Source organism: Sinocyclocheilus grahami, unplaced genomic scaffold, assembly GCF_001515645.1.
Source record: "Sinocyclocheilus grahami isolate Dianchi unplaced genomic scaffold, SAMN03320097.WGS_v1.1 scaffold49.1, whole genome shotgun sequence".
NCBI classification, from domain to species: domain Eukaryota; kingdom Metazoa; phylum Chordata; class Actinopteri; order Cypriniformes; family Cyprinidae; genus Sinocyclocheilus; species Sinocyclocheilus grahami.
Genome location: NW_015505228.1, coordinates 137511 through 152543, shown reverse-complemented (window position 1 = coordinate 152543; position 15033 = coordinate 137511). Strand labels below are relative to the sequence as shown.

The 15033-nt window shown below is 37.0% G+C and overlaps 1 protein-coding gene across 1 annotated transcript in view; it reads right to left on the bottom strand.

Moving 5' to 3' along the window:
- Positions 1-15033, bottom strand: part of LOC107583071 (voltage-dependent P/Q-type calcium channel subunit alpha-1A-like) — a 66261-nt gene that overhangs the window by 14434 nt on the left and 36794 nt on the right. Inside the window, exons 2-3 of the mRNA XM_016269165.1 lie at positions 14588-14693; positions 14254-14393 (exon numbers count right to left, since the gene is read on the bottom strand). Coding sequence (XP_016124651.1) covers positions 14254-14393; positions 14588-14693 — 246 coding nt within the window. The remainder of the gene's footprint in view (positions 1-14253; positions 14394-14587; positions 14694-15033) is intronic.

Below are 15033 nucleotides of genomic sequence, written 5' to 3'. Positions count from 1 at the left end.
CAGTTTACCCAATTGTATTTCGACACACCGGGTTGCCAGTTGGCAGAAAACACAGCGTATTTCATTTCAGTCATGGAAGCTGCCAAACGAAAGGGGTCAGTTCATGTTGGTGTCGTCAATCTGGCAACCTGCATGTGCGTCATGTCTGAGTAGGATGGGCCGGGTGAAAATTACCCTCTCCAATATTTTGAATTTGGACTGCAATACCTAGTTGAACCACTAGGTTTAAGTATGTGTCAATCCTACATACAGCACCTTTGATATATGTGATAAACTGCATAAATAAATAGCATAATTTGTTTCAAAGAGTCAATTTTAAGAGTCAGTGATAAAACTAAGCATTTGTTAACATTAAATATGAGATTTAAAATAGAATGACGAGTAGAGGAGTAATTTGTGATTATAATTATAATTAATTTTACATTACTTTTGCATGCAATTTGACCCCTTGCAGGAACTTTGATTGACAAGTGATCAGACCAATCATAACACCGAAATCGCTATTTTGTCTGACAAACAAACCAAACACGTCGGTAGACTTAAACTTGAAAAATGTTGTGTATTGACATCTTTCCGCGATTTAAATTAAATGTTCTGATGTTCATTCATGTTTATTTAGTTTTTTTTAAGTAAATACGATCGGTTCATGAGCCGCTTGGACTGAGGTGCTACAGCGATCTGTATTTACTGTTTGAATTTGAAAAAAAAGACCAAATTTAAAAGCTCAGACTTTGTTTCATACCAGAAAGCCATGTCGCTCTCACGCCACACTTCTTACGCAGTGAAAAGTACATCAACGTGCTGACAGACAAGACAGAACAGGTTACTTCTGGTAAATTTGGTCGTTTTTAAGAAAATCAAACAATAAATACCATTTTGTAGCTCTTTAATGTGTCGTGACAGATCACTGTAGCACCTCAGTTCAAGCAGTATGTGAACCAATTGTCTTTTGTTATTTACTTAAAGCACAAAATAAACTTGAATGAACATCAGAAGGTATTTTATTTCAACCACTGAAAGACGTCACCACCACACACTTTTTCGAATTTAAGTCCACCCATGTTAATCCACTATTAGGGCTGGGAATCGAAAATCGATTCCAATTCCAGAATCGGATACTTCAGGTCAGAAATCAGATACTTGTTGTAAAATTAAAATTTAGATTCCGCCTACCGATTCCTGTGCTCTTTTTTTCCCCTTCATCTGTGAGGACCGTACCTAGCGATCTGCCAGGACCTTGCTTGCTAATCTAAACGCTCCAAAGTTTGGCTACATTTGCGATCAGAAGTCAAAAAAGCTAAGTATAATATCTGTGATAGCTAAACATGTTGCAAGAGAGGTGTCACCACCATCATGCAAAGCACTTTAATTTAACAGATCGTTAAAGATCGCAAACACGATTCAAACACCAACGTGATTCTATTCCTAAATTACAATGATTCGTCTGTTTCATTCCTCAAACTTTAATGTGTGCGATCAATGTTGTGATCACTTGGTTCGTCCGTGCAGCGTACGATCACACCAGTGTGATTTGAACATTTAAATGCTTTCACGCTGCCATTGACCTAAAGAGAGCAGCTGTCATGTATATGAATGAAACAGCTTCCCAGTCTTTTCGACCACACATTATCATTACAAACATTAAAATCACAGTACTGGGATAAAAGTTTATTGTTCAGATATAAACTCTGATGTGTACAGTAGCGATTAAAATAGAGTAAATCACTTTTTGAAAGTGGTTTAACACTTCAAATGAAGATTTATTGATTACATTGTTACGCCAGTAGGTGGCGAAAAGGGGCTGTTAAAATGTATTTGTTTTTGAATCATACAAGAGATTCGTTCAAGAATGCGATTCACACAGTAATGAAACAAATACTTCTTGAGTGAGTCATTGAATCATTCATTCATAAATTACATGTGATTTTGTTTAGTTGATCATCAGAACCACAACTTCCATTTGGGAAAAAAAACTCAATTAATCCAGAATCATGCAGCTCTATTTTGCACACAAACATCTCTTGAAGAGTCCAGATATTATGTAGCCTTTTGATTCTTGTTCATAGTATTCAGCTGCAACTAAACGGTTTGCAAAAAGAGACACAGGATAAATGTTTGATATAATTTTTTAATCACATTGGAATCGAAAAGAATCGGAATCGATAAAATTCTAACAATACCCAACCCTATCCACTATCCTGTCTGGTTTGTTTGTCGGACAAAATGGCGGATTCAGTGTTATGAGTCGTCAGATTGTCTGTCAATCAAGCTCTTTGCGAAGGGTCAAATGCAACCTCAGTCAGGAATGACACGTTTTTTTTTTTTGGAATAGCTGCATTTCAGCTAATGTATCCATGTACAGGAAGATCTTTTTGCAATATTTCTGCCATTTCAATCATTTAACCATACTGTGTGTGCGTGAATGGTGTATTTGTGCACTCTGTGCTTGATGTTGCGGCTGTTTTACATCAAATTTTGATGTGTTTTTAGCATATTCTATCAGAAAAGAAAGAGAAAAAAGAGAAAAGGCCATCAATGTGTGTTATATCAAAGGACCAGGGCGGAGGTGACGTATCATTTCATCTTCAAAGTGCTCCTCAACTGAAAGACACATCCGCCATTTACCTACCACAGCAAAGAGAGAACAGCTGTGAAGAGAGAGAGAATATCAGCATGTAAGGAGAGAGAGAGAGAGAGAGAGAGAGAGAGGTCTTGTGTCTCAAGGCTTTGCTGGATGATTGATCATCTGCAGTAGTGAAAAACAGGTTACTGCAGCAGCAGTCCTGCACAGACTTCTCTCATTGGCTTGCTCTATTTCCCCTCTCTCTCTCTCTCCGTCCTCTCTCTCTCTCTCTCTCACACATATACACACACAAGCCACTGCTTGTTTCCAACCTATTGCTTCTCCAGTTGCATCTTTCTCTTCTTTTTTCCCCTCTTTTTCCTTTCTCTTCGCTAAACCTTGGAAACACGGAAAGACAAACCCAATATCACACCGCAGTTCATTCCACCAGCCACAGCAGCTGCTCTCGCTCTCTTTCTCAGTTTCTCCAACTCGCTTCCCTTTCCTCCTTTACCCTTGCTCAAGATGTATTTGTTGATTTTTTTCATTCAAGTTTTAATTTTTTTTCCTTTGCTATATTAGCAAATATGCACATAATGAATGATAACTGAGAATTAGTATCATTATTAATAACGATGATAATAATAATAATAATAATAGATGTTGTTGCTGTTATTATTGTTATTATTTGAGGTTGTAGTACACTGAAAAAAACTGGTGTAGAAACTATTTTCACTCAGAAACTGCTAGGAAATTTAAACAATTACAATAAAATGCTAATATTTTTATAGTAATTAATTAACAGTAAAGTAACGAGTAGGCTAGTATTAATTAACAATATTAACTAGGATATTCTATATTTATTCATATATTTTAAGATTTCGGTTGAAGATGTACTAATTACACTTGTGTTCTCAGGTTGCATGTCAATCCTTTTACCATCATATCTTTTCCCTTTTAAAATAATTGTGACACTTACATATTTCCACTTTATATACAGTGGGTACGGAAAGTATTCAGACCCCCTTAAATTTTTCACTCTTTGTTATATTGCAGCCATTTGCTAAAATCATTTAAGTTAATTTTTTTTCCTCAATGTACACACAGCACCCCATATTGACAGAAAAACACAGAATTGTTGACATTTTTGCAGATTTATTAAAAAAGAAAAATCATAATGTCAAAACTGCTACCATTATTTTCTACAGTAAAAATGTGTTCATTCAAAAGTAAAAGTCTGCAAAAATATCAGCCTTAAATTCTCTATGAAATGCCTTGTATTTTCTAACCTTCAGCACATGGTTTATAATGTATAACTTGAAATATAAAATTGTCAATCCCATTAGAATGAACCACGTTACCATTTTTTAAATAATTGTATGCCCTTATTAATGTTATGTTAACAATTTATTTTTAATTTGAGCACAAGGTTTATAATGTGAAAAATCAACCCTGTTACCTTTTCTTATAATTATATGTCCTTGTTAATGTTATAATAACTTTGAGCTGCCTTGAGAAGACACAAAACTATTTATTTGTCTAACAAAACATTTAAAATCTTACAAAAATTATTGGAAAAGGCACCAGGTTCAACTGTGAACTGCATGAAAACTCACCAGACACATCTACATTCTTCAGGCAAAACGCAGTACAACTCAGAATATGACAGCACTGAGAATCAGTTCACTGCTGATGTGACGGAGCATGTCACATGATAAATGTTTTGGCCACACATACCTCCTGCACATTTCTCACAACACTCATCATGCGTTAAACTACCAATAACAGCACATGAGCCCCAGCAGGGTGCTAGCAATAATGCTAACTGAGCTACTATGGATGATCAATCAAGCTTGTGGATTGTAGGTCAAGTGGCAATATCTGTCTGAGCCAACCTATTAGCACCTCTGCATTCAGTCCTAGTTCTCAAAATTACAAACTAAACAGGATGAATGAGCGAATTTGATGTGTGAAGAGAAGGATGGAAAGGCTACAGCTAACGTGCATACTGAAGAAGAGGGACATCCCGAAGTCTGTACTGCAGGAGGATAGGCTATGTGGACATCATAACAGTATAGGATGAATTTCACTGTATTTTTTAACAGAAACACAGTTCAGTTTCAGTTCAGTTCTTTCTTTTTTTTTAATGATGCTTTTATTCAGCAAGGACGTCTTCAATTAATCAACGTGAGTGTAAAGACCCATATAATGTTACAAACATGTATTTCACTAACTGTTCTTTTAAAGTGTCTATCCTTCAGAGAAACCTGAACAAATGTATTAGGGTTTATTATGAAGTACAAATGTTTTTAGCGTTGATAATCTTAAGCTGAATCTTAAGTCTTGAGAACCAAATCAGCACATTAGAATTATTTCTAAAGGATCAAATGACACTGTAAGGTACTGTAAGTAAAGTAGAAAACTATTTTAAATTATAATAATAATTCACAATATTACTTTATATTACTATTTTTTAATAAATAAATTCAGCCTAGTTAAATTTCTTAAAAAACACCATCCCAAACCTTGACCCTAGCATACAGTACATCATCATCAAATGCAGAAACTCATAAGATCCTTATTCAATTTGGTAAACAGGTGAATATATTTGAATTAGAATCTGAGCCTAATTATCAGTATCTACTAGGGGTGTAACGGTACACGTATTCGTACCGAACCGTTTCGGTACGGGTCTTTCGGTTCGGTACGCATGTGAATCGAACGAATACAGTTTATTTTTCCTCCGGAAATTAAAATAATAAATGGCGTTTTGACCGTCTTTTATGTGGCATGACAGATCGCTGTATAAATGCCTTAGAGAGCCGCTTCTGGGACGGTTCAGAAACGTGCTGGTATAATCCCAACACAAGCACTGAATAGAGGGGCCGCAATCAGCTCCGGTTCCTGTGTCTGAGCCGTGACGCCCCGCAGATTTATGCAAAGCGGAGCACGAGTGAACATTCCTTCCTCTGGACTACTAGTTTTAACGCGAATAAACATGACTGAACATCTCATGCCTCATGTAATTGCTCAATCAGTGTTTCAACCACGGAAAGACATCAACAATACAGCGTGGAAATAAAATGTCACGTAGCATTTAATTTACCTCAGCAGGTCATCAGTGTCCACAGCTCATTAGTTCACTAGAGAAATTAAGTCTAGAGAGGAGCATTTTGCGAAATATTATACCATATACTCATTATATTTTACTAAACCTGTTAGTCTTAATTATTTAATGTACAGTATGTTTAAATTACTCTGTTATGAAACATGCTATGACAGCCATTGTGTAATTGAATATATTTTAACAAATAGCTTAGAAATGTTATTTATAAATTAATTTAAAAACTGCATTATGTGCATGTTTGCATACAATTATTTATTTATTTGTTTTTTAAAGTTGAGTGTTGATCATCTATTTAAAAATAAATAGTAATTAAATTTAAGTTTGGGTTAAGTTGTTGAGCCTAATTGTAACCTTATAAAGGGCTCCCTATAATTTTAAGCATAAGCTGAGGTAGATTTTTATCACTAAGAACATTTAAACTATAACTGAATGTATTTAAAGAAAGAGCAACTTGTTCAGTAAACCATTTAAAAAAAAAAAGTTTTTCTCCCTGCTCTACCGAAATCATACCGAACCGTGACGTTAAAACCGAGGTACGTACCGAACTGTCATATTTGTGTACCGTTACACCCCTAGTATCTACCGTTCTGATTATTTTAAAAGTGCAACATAAACTTTAACATAAAAGCCTGTTCACACCAAATTCAGTGCTAATATATAAGGAAACTAATTTCCACAAAAACACTTCACAGAGTTTGCTACAAAAAAGATATATTGATGCTTAATGCAGCCTTAAAGACTGAACTCTACTGTATATTAAAATAACCACAAAAACTTCACGCAGTGAACACGTAGAAGACTGACACAGAAGAGAAGAAACTGTTGAATATTTTAGTTTTCTTTGTACACAAAAAGTATTCTCGTAGCTTCATAAGATTACGGTTGAACCCCTGATGTGTCACATGGACTATTTTAACAATGTCCTTACCACCTTTCTGGACCTTGAACGTGTCAGTTGCGTTGCTGTCTATGGAGGGTCAGAAAGCTCTTGGATTTCATCTAAAATATCTTAATTTGTGTTCTGAAGATGAACGAAGGTCTAACCAGTGGCGGCTCGCGGGTTTTAAAATAGAGGAGGCACACTAATTGTATTAGTCTGGGATCCCTGCCGATTATTATTATTATTATTATTATTTGCTTAACCACTTTAAAATGGCTTTTTGGTTGCTTTTAGTTAGAAAACGTAAAGAAAACGACATACAGCAAGATAATATAATTTCACTTACCTGGCCTATCACTTGAAGCAAACATCCATCCCTTCTTAAAAGTCTGTGTTAAAAGAGAGCTGCCTGTTGCGCCATTTAATTAAGCCGACTGCTATAGCCTATATCCAGCTTAGGCTGTTTTCCCTAAATCTGTATATATACTGTTTGAATGACAGCTTGGTAAATCTGTTGGCAATCAAATATTGAATATCGCTACTCATCATAAGTACTTGGTACATTATCAGCACAGCGGCAGATGTACAAACTAATATCACGTAATTTACGTCTCTATGATGATTGGTTGATATCAGAAGGAGGCTAGCCTCCCCTTACGAGGTTTCTTTTCTTAACACTCCTCAGTGCTGAAAGTGAACACTCGATGGTGATTGGCTAATTTTTTTTTACCAACGGAGGCACGAGACCTTACCTCTCCCCTGGCCTCCCCCTCCCCTTCTCTATCACCTAGCGGTTGCAATTACATCAACAGAATCGCCACTTTCGCAATAGAAAAATGGCGCTTTCACGTTATGGTATTAAAACTGTGAAATTACAAACAAAAAATACACATTCTGAGACATGAACTGAAATGAATTGTGAATTTTATTAACATTAAATCGTCATCCCATTTTCACCTCATAATTATGGGGAAGATGTGCCTCCCCTGCCTCCCCCGACGAGCCGCCACTGGGTCTAACAGGTCCGGGATGACATGAGGATGAGTAATTAATGACAGAATTTCCATTTATGGGTGAACCCATTAAAAAAATACAGAAAATTTTCATAGGTGGATTTTTAATTAAATCTTACATCTTGATATGAATAGAGCTTATTTAAAGGGGTGGTTGATTGCGATTTCAGTTTTTTAATGTTAGTTAATGTGTAATGTTGCTGTTTGAGCATAAACAATATCTGCAAACAATATCTGCAGCGTTGTAATGCAAACAGAGATATTGTCTTTTAAAATTATGGCAGTTTAATGCCTACAAAAACGGCTGGCAGGGACTACAACGAGCTACTTCCCGGGTTTGTGATGTCACAAACTCTGATAAACCCCGGCCCCAGCAACATGCAACAAAGGGGGTGAGGCCATGTTGCGCTGCTTTAGAGAAGTGGAAGAATTGTTGCATTTACAAATAACAGCGTATCTAAAAGTATGAGACAACCAGAGTGCATGCCACCGAGCTGAGGAGCGTGACATTTAGACGCGCACTAGGCGGTTTAGCGAATCACAACACACTGGGCCAGCTAACCAACCTGAGAGAGGGGCTTCATAAAAACAGGAAGTCTTTGGAACATTCAAAGGAGAAGGGACAGAGCGGTGTAAAATAAAGGTAAATTATGTGAAAAATAATGTTTTTTTTTTAAACGAAGCATTAACACATGTTAGACCCTAGACCCCATATTGTCCCCCCTAAAAATATTATTAAAAACCAGTCTGTGTATTGTAAATAACAATGTTTTATACTTTAAATAATTGTGTAAGTAGTAAAACAACACAAACGGGCGCGTTCCGGGGCCTAAAACACACGTTATTGGGGTCGCTTCAATCCGCGGACATGGCAACACTGTGACGGATACAACAGACACAAGCACTGTCTCAGCGTGATGACAACAGCTTTACGTTGTCTAATTTGATAGTAGTAAGGCTTTCCTCTGTGTATACATATCCTTACAAGTACAATTTTAGCTGTATTATTTGTGTCCCCTTCAAAAATCGCTTTTGAGAAAATTTACGCCCCTGGGTTGAACACATAATTTTTTGCTTAGTTGGAACAGCAGCAATGCTAATTTTTCTCTATTACCTTCTCTGTTTCTGCCACGGGATTGGCATCCCATGGTAACTAGGAATTACACAAGCTTCAGTCTGGATCCAGCCCTTCAGATGGACCTCAGATGATACCAACCCTCAGACAACATACAAAAACTACCAAATTTGGCTAAAATGGACATCAACTTGAGATAGTCACCACTGATAAGCTATTACTAAATATAATGTAGAATCTTTAATTTTTCTGTAAAGCTGCTTTGCAACGATTTGCATTGTGAAAAGCGCTATACAAATAAACTTGAATTGAATTTAATATTTACACTAAGTGCAAATAGCCTGCCTTGTTGGCAAAGGCTATTTAGACTAGCTCCGCCCACCAATGTGTGATTGCGATAGTCAACATCATGAAAGACGATCAAATATCTATTCCAGTGGTGTAGAAGGTAAAGCACGTGTTGGCGTCTCTTTGATGAGATCGACCCTAGTTCAAATCCGCCTTTTGCTGAACATTTTTTCTCCCTTTTCAAATCTCATATCACATCAGAAAGGTATTTATTTTCAATAAAAATGAGGGAAATAACTGAAAAGTTGAAAATAAAGTAATGGGTAGGGTTAGGGTAGGTGTAGGGAGGGTTTTATTGTCCCAATACTGCGGTGTCCATTTAATTATTTGAATTGAAATGATAATTTACACTAAATATGTTATTGCATACTGTTTTATAAATGTACTATAATACTGAGGTCCAGATAATTGCCACTATTTGCAATAAGTAGTAAAAATAGCAGAAAATCCTGCTATTTTAACATAGCGTAAATAGAATCATCGCTATTTGCATTTGGTGTAAATAGCATCTATCGCTAAGAAAATATGCTATTTTCACTTAGTGTAAATAACCTCTAATTGCTATAGCCGCTGCCTTAAATAAAACAAACACACTAACTTTCACTATATTTTGTGTAAGTCTTGTGTAAACCTAAACTCCTTACAACAAATGGATACTGTCAAGATACTTTCACCAGACTCTAAGATATTGGAGTAAGAGGTCAATAATCTAGGTAAAGTGTGTATAACCATCAGATTTTCTTCTGCTTCTCCCTCCTCCCTTGGAAAAAAATCGTGATGGTCTACAGCCCTGTGCTGTCCCATCATCCTTTCTCCTTGTCTGTTTCTCTTTTTTCTGTCTCGCTCTCTCTCTCTCTCTCTGGTGACATTTGTGTCGTGTCCTCACCGCTTGTATCTGCAGTGTTGCTCTGATCTGGGCTCACCATGAGCTCATTAGGTCAGGAGAACACAACATCACTTGCCGTGCAGTTACAGCTGACACACACACACACGTCTACACAAACACATGCAGAATTCATGCGGAAAAATGGCAAAACATTCACCCATTTTAAAACAGAATATAACAGCAGGCAATATACCATAATATGTGCATGTTTAAAACACCAACATTATATTAAAAAGCTTGAGGTAAATTCACTAGACAGTTGAACCACTTTTGCACCTGCGTCATCTTCACTAGCCACCTGTAATCCAGTTTAACCAGGCGTTATCTGTGCTGGTTTAGCACTGCATCAGGTGTATTTAAATTAACTCATTGTCATTATTTTCAGCACAAACACACCTTCTTTCTATGCTAATTTGGCTCATTATAGATGCTATCTGCCTGGTACAATTAATGCTATTACTACACATGGAAAGCAGGTGGCAGGGATGGCAAAAGTGTTAGTATTTCACAGGTACATTTGCAAAAAGTGCTTGCATTTATGTTAGTACCAACTCAATTAGTACTGCTTTGAAACAGTGTCATGGTATTTGCACAGCCACTCTGTGACCGTTAATACTGAACTTCCTAAAAGAATGAGTGTGTTCAGTGGCATACTGTTTTTTGTTGTGGTATCAAAACTGGCATGGAGAATTGTGATATTTCCCTAGTACTTGTACCTTATTTACATAATCCTGTAGTGAATCAGGTGCTAAAACAACGCAGTCGGCACGTGCACATAACTAACTGGATCAGTTGGTGCAATTGGACCAATTCTCACTATTAACTAGTTGCTTATTAGCATGCCTATTTTTAAAATATTGGCTGTTTATTAGTACTTATAAGGCACATATTCCGCATGAACATATTTTACATCCCTAATCCTACCCAATACATAAACGTTACAACTACCTTACTAACTATTAATAAGCAGCAAGTTAGGAGTTTATTAAGGCAAATGTCATAGTTAAAGGGATAGTTCACCCAAAAATAAAAATTATGTCATTAATTACTCACCCTCATGTCATTCCAAACCCGTAAGACCTTCGTTCATCTTCAGAACACAAGTTAAGATATTTATGATGAATTCTGAGAGCTCTCTGACCCTCCTATAGACAGCAAGGATCCTTACACGATCAAGGCTCATAAACGTAGCAAGGACATCGTTACAATAATCCACGTGACATCGGTGGTTCAACCGTAATTTTACGAAACTACGAGAATACTTTTTGTGCGCAAAAGAAAACAAAAATAACGACTTTATTCAACAATTCGTCTCCTCCGTGTCACCCTGGTGCCATTTTGGGGAGTATCACATACGTAAACAAAATCCATATGCAATGTATGTACGCGGATACGTTGTTTACATTCAGATCAAAGTGTAAACAGTGTATTCGCGTATGGAGCTGCTGACACAGAACAGCATACGTTGTTTACGTATGTGATACTCTCCAAAATGGCGCTATAGGGTGACGCAGACGAGATGAATGGACCCTTTTCATATTTCCAGGTTTCTCAGCAGCGGAAGTCGTCATAGTTGGGTAAACTTGAAGAGCAGTGAATGGGAGAGCACCACAAATATATTTTTTGCATTCCCTATTTGCTCAAATAGCAAAAGAAAAACGCCACAATAGTGTTTTCATGACTTTCAATAAAAGGAAAAAAAAATTTGAGAGAGACTGATAACGGCAGTCAGAAGAGAGAACGATGTCAAATTTACCGTCCCTCCGATAGATGCTGCATTAGAAACACCCTTGCATTAGCGTTAACAGTTTTTTTGTAATTTGATGCAAAGGTGATATAATACAAAGAATAGTGTTATAAATGTAGATATTTTGAAAAATACAAATATGAAAAACTTTGAATAAAGGTCTTACGGGTTTGGAACGGCATGAGGGTGAGTAATTAATTTTCAATTTTGGGTGAACTATCCCTTTGATGTTTTGTTAAAGGGGTCATCGGATGCAACATGCACTTTTACAAGTTGTTTGAACTGAAATGTGTGTTGGCAGTGTATGTACACAACCACCCTATAATGATAAAGATCCACCCAGTGTTTTTAATCTCGTTAAATCATTTCCCCTTTCTCAAATTGAGCCAATCTGAGATACCTGTCTGTGTGACATCACTCCTAAGCGATTGAGGTGTTCTGTTGTTGGATGTAATAATGAACATAGCAGTCGTCACTCCCAACATCTGAGCCGCTGAAGACACAGCGGATTACCTTTGTTTTTGAAGGAAATGCACCCTGATCTACCTAAATGCGTCTATATTTACGGGAATCATTCGTGATCCAGCTTCACCTCCGGAAGAAGTGAGTGTAAGGTTTTATTAATGAATCTTTGCAAATTGCCTTTCCTAATAATGTTCTAATTAGCAAATTTCACGATGAATGCGGCTAAAGTAAACGGTCTCTCTGAGAGCGGCTCGGAAGAGAGGGGCGGGGTCAGCAGAGCTCATTTGCATTTAAAGCAACATGCAATAAAACAGCTTCCTGTAGACAGAGCTGTTTTTGACAGGGTAAAAAGGGTGTTGTTTTACACTACCATTGAGAAATTTTAAGCAAACCATGTTAAAGACTTTTAGACTTCATTAAGACCCTAAAGAATCATATCAACTTGTGGAAAATGGGCATCCGATGACCCCTTTAATAGCGAGAATTGGACCTTAAAATAAAGTGTGACCATTTATTCTTAGTGAATGTTATAAGAATGCAGATGTGTTTGTTCTGACTTACCCAGTAAGCACCACTACAAAATCCATGACATTCCAGCCATTGCGTAGGTACGAGCCCTTGTGGAAGGCAAAGCCCAAAGCCAAGATCTTAATGCCTGACTCAAAACAGAAAATGCCGATGAAGTAGGGTTCTCCGTGTCACCCTGGTGCCATTTTGGGGAGTATCACATACGTAAACAAAATCCATATGCAATGTATGTACGCGGATACGTTGTTTACATTCAGATCAAAGTGTAAACAGTGTATTCGCGTATGGAGCTGCTGACACAGAACAGCATACGTTGTTTACGTATGTGATACTCTCCAAAATGGCGCTATAGGGTGACGCAGACGAGATGAATGGACCCTTTTCATATTTCCAGGTTTCTCAGCAGCGGAAGTCGTCATAGTTGGGTAAACTTGAAGAGCAGTGAATGGGAGAGCACCACAAATATATTTTTTGCATTCCCTATTTGCTCAAATAGCAAAAGAAAAACGCCACAATAGTGTTTTCATGACTTTCAATAAAAGGAAAAAAAAATTTGAGAGAGACTGATAACGGCAGTCAGAAGAGAGAACGATGTCAAATTTACCGTCCCTCCGATAGATGCTGCATTAGAAACACCCTTGCATTAGCGTTAACAGTTTTTTTGTAATTTGATGCAAAGGTGATATAATACAAAGAATAGTGTTATAAATGTAGATATTTTGAAAAATACAAATATGAAAAACTTTGAATAAAGGTCTTACGGGTTTGGAACGGCATGAGGGTGAGTAATTAATTTTCAATTTTGGGTGAACTATCCCTTTAATGTTTTGTTAAAGGGGTCATCGGATGCAACATGCACTTTTACAAGTTGTTTGAACTGAAATGTGTGTTGGCAGTGTATGTACACAACCACCCTATAATGATAAAGATCCACCCAGTGTTTTTAATCTCGTTAAATCATTTCCCCTTTCTCAAATTGAGCCAATCTGAGATACCTGTCTGTGTGACATCACTCCTAAGCGATTGAGGTGTTCTGTTGTTGGATGTAATAATGAACATAGCAGTCGTCACTCCCAACATCTGAGCCGCTGAAGACACAGCGGATTACCTTTGTTTTTGAAGGAAATGCACCCTGATCTACCTAAATGCGTCTATATTTACGGGAATCATTCGTGATCCAGCTTCACCTCCGGAAGAAGTGAGTGTAAGGTTTTATTAATGAATCTTTGCAAATTGCCTTTCCTAATAATGTTCTAATTAGCAAATTTCACGATGAATGCGGCTAAAGTAAACGGTCTCTCTGAGAGCGGCTCGGAAGAGAGGGGCGGGGTCAGCAGAGCTCATTTGCATTTAAAGCAACATGCAATAAAACAGCTTCCTGTAGACAGAGCTGTTTTTGACAGGGTAAAAAGGGTGTTGTTTTACACTACCATTGAGAAATTTTAAGCAAACCATGTTAAAGACTTTTAGACTTCATTAAGACCCTAAAGAATCATATCAACTTGTGGAAAATGGGCATCCGATGACCCCTTTAATAGCGAGAATTGGACCTTAAAATAAAGTGTGACCATTTATTCTTAGTGAATGTTATAAGAATGCAGATGTGTTTGTTCTGACTTACCCAGTAAGCACCACTACAAAATCCATGACATTCCAGCCATTGCGTAGGTACGAGCCCTTGTGGAAGGCAAAGCCCAAAGCCAAGATCTTAATGCCTGACTCAAAACAGAAAATGCCGATGAAGTAGGGTTCGGTGTCCTCCTGTGAGAGAGAAACACAAAGGGAAGGACAAAGAGAAATAAGAGTGTGTAAACATGAATTAACCACTGGATTTCAGCAAAAGGAATGATACATCAGAGACCAATTATTTCCTGTGTTTTCTGTTGAGTTACATGGCTTCTGGTATCACAATATACGGAAACAAACAAACACTGATCAACACAACCGGAACTCACCAAGCGCTCTGACATAGGTGTCTTGTCCCCATCTGGAAGATGCTGTTCCAGGGCCAGGACGATGCAGTTAGCAATGATGGTAGCCAGGATCATGTACTCAAATGGAGTGAGAATCACAGGTCAAGGAAAACGTTTAAAACAACATGAATGTTACAAAAGCTTTGCAAAGGACTGTAATTTACAGATGGCTGCTAGCTGACATTCCAGAAAATATATAATAATATAAATATAGTGATAAATATAACTTCATATTTAAAAACATAATATTAAATGATAAATACAATCTTGAAAAGGATCAGTTGTAAATTCAATTACTATTTTGTATTGTGGAATGTATGCATATATACATATACAAACAAACATACTGTACATACAAACATACATGCATACATATATATATATATATGTGTGTGTGTGTGTGTGTATATATATATATATATATATCT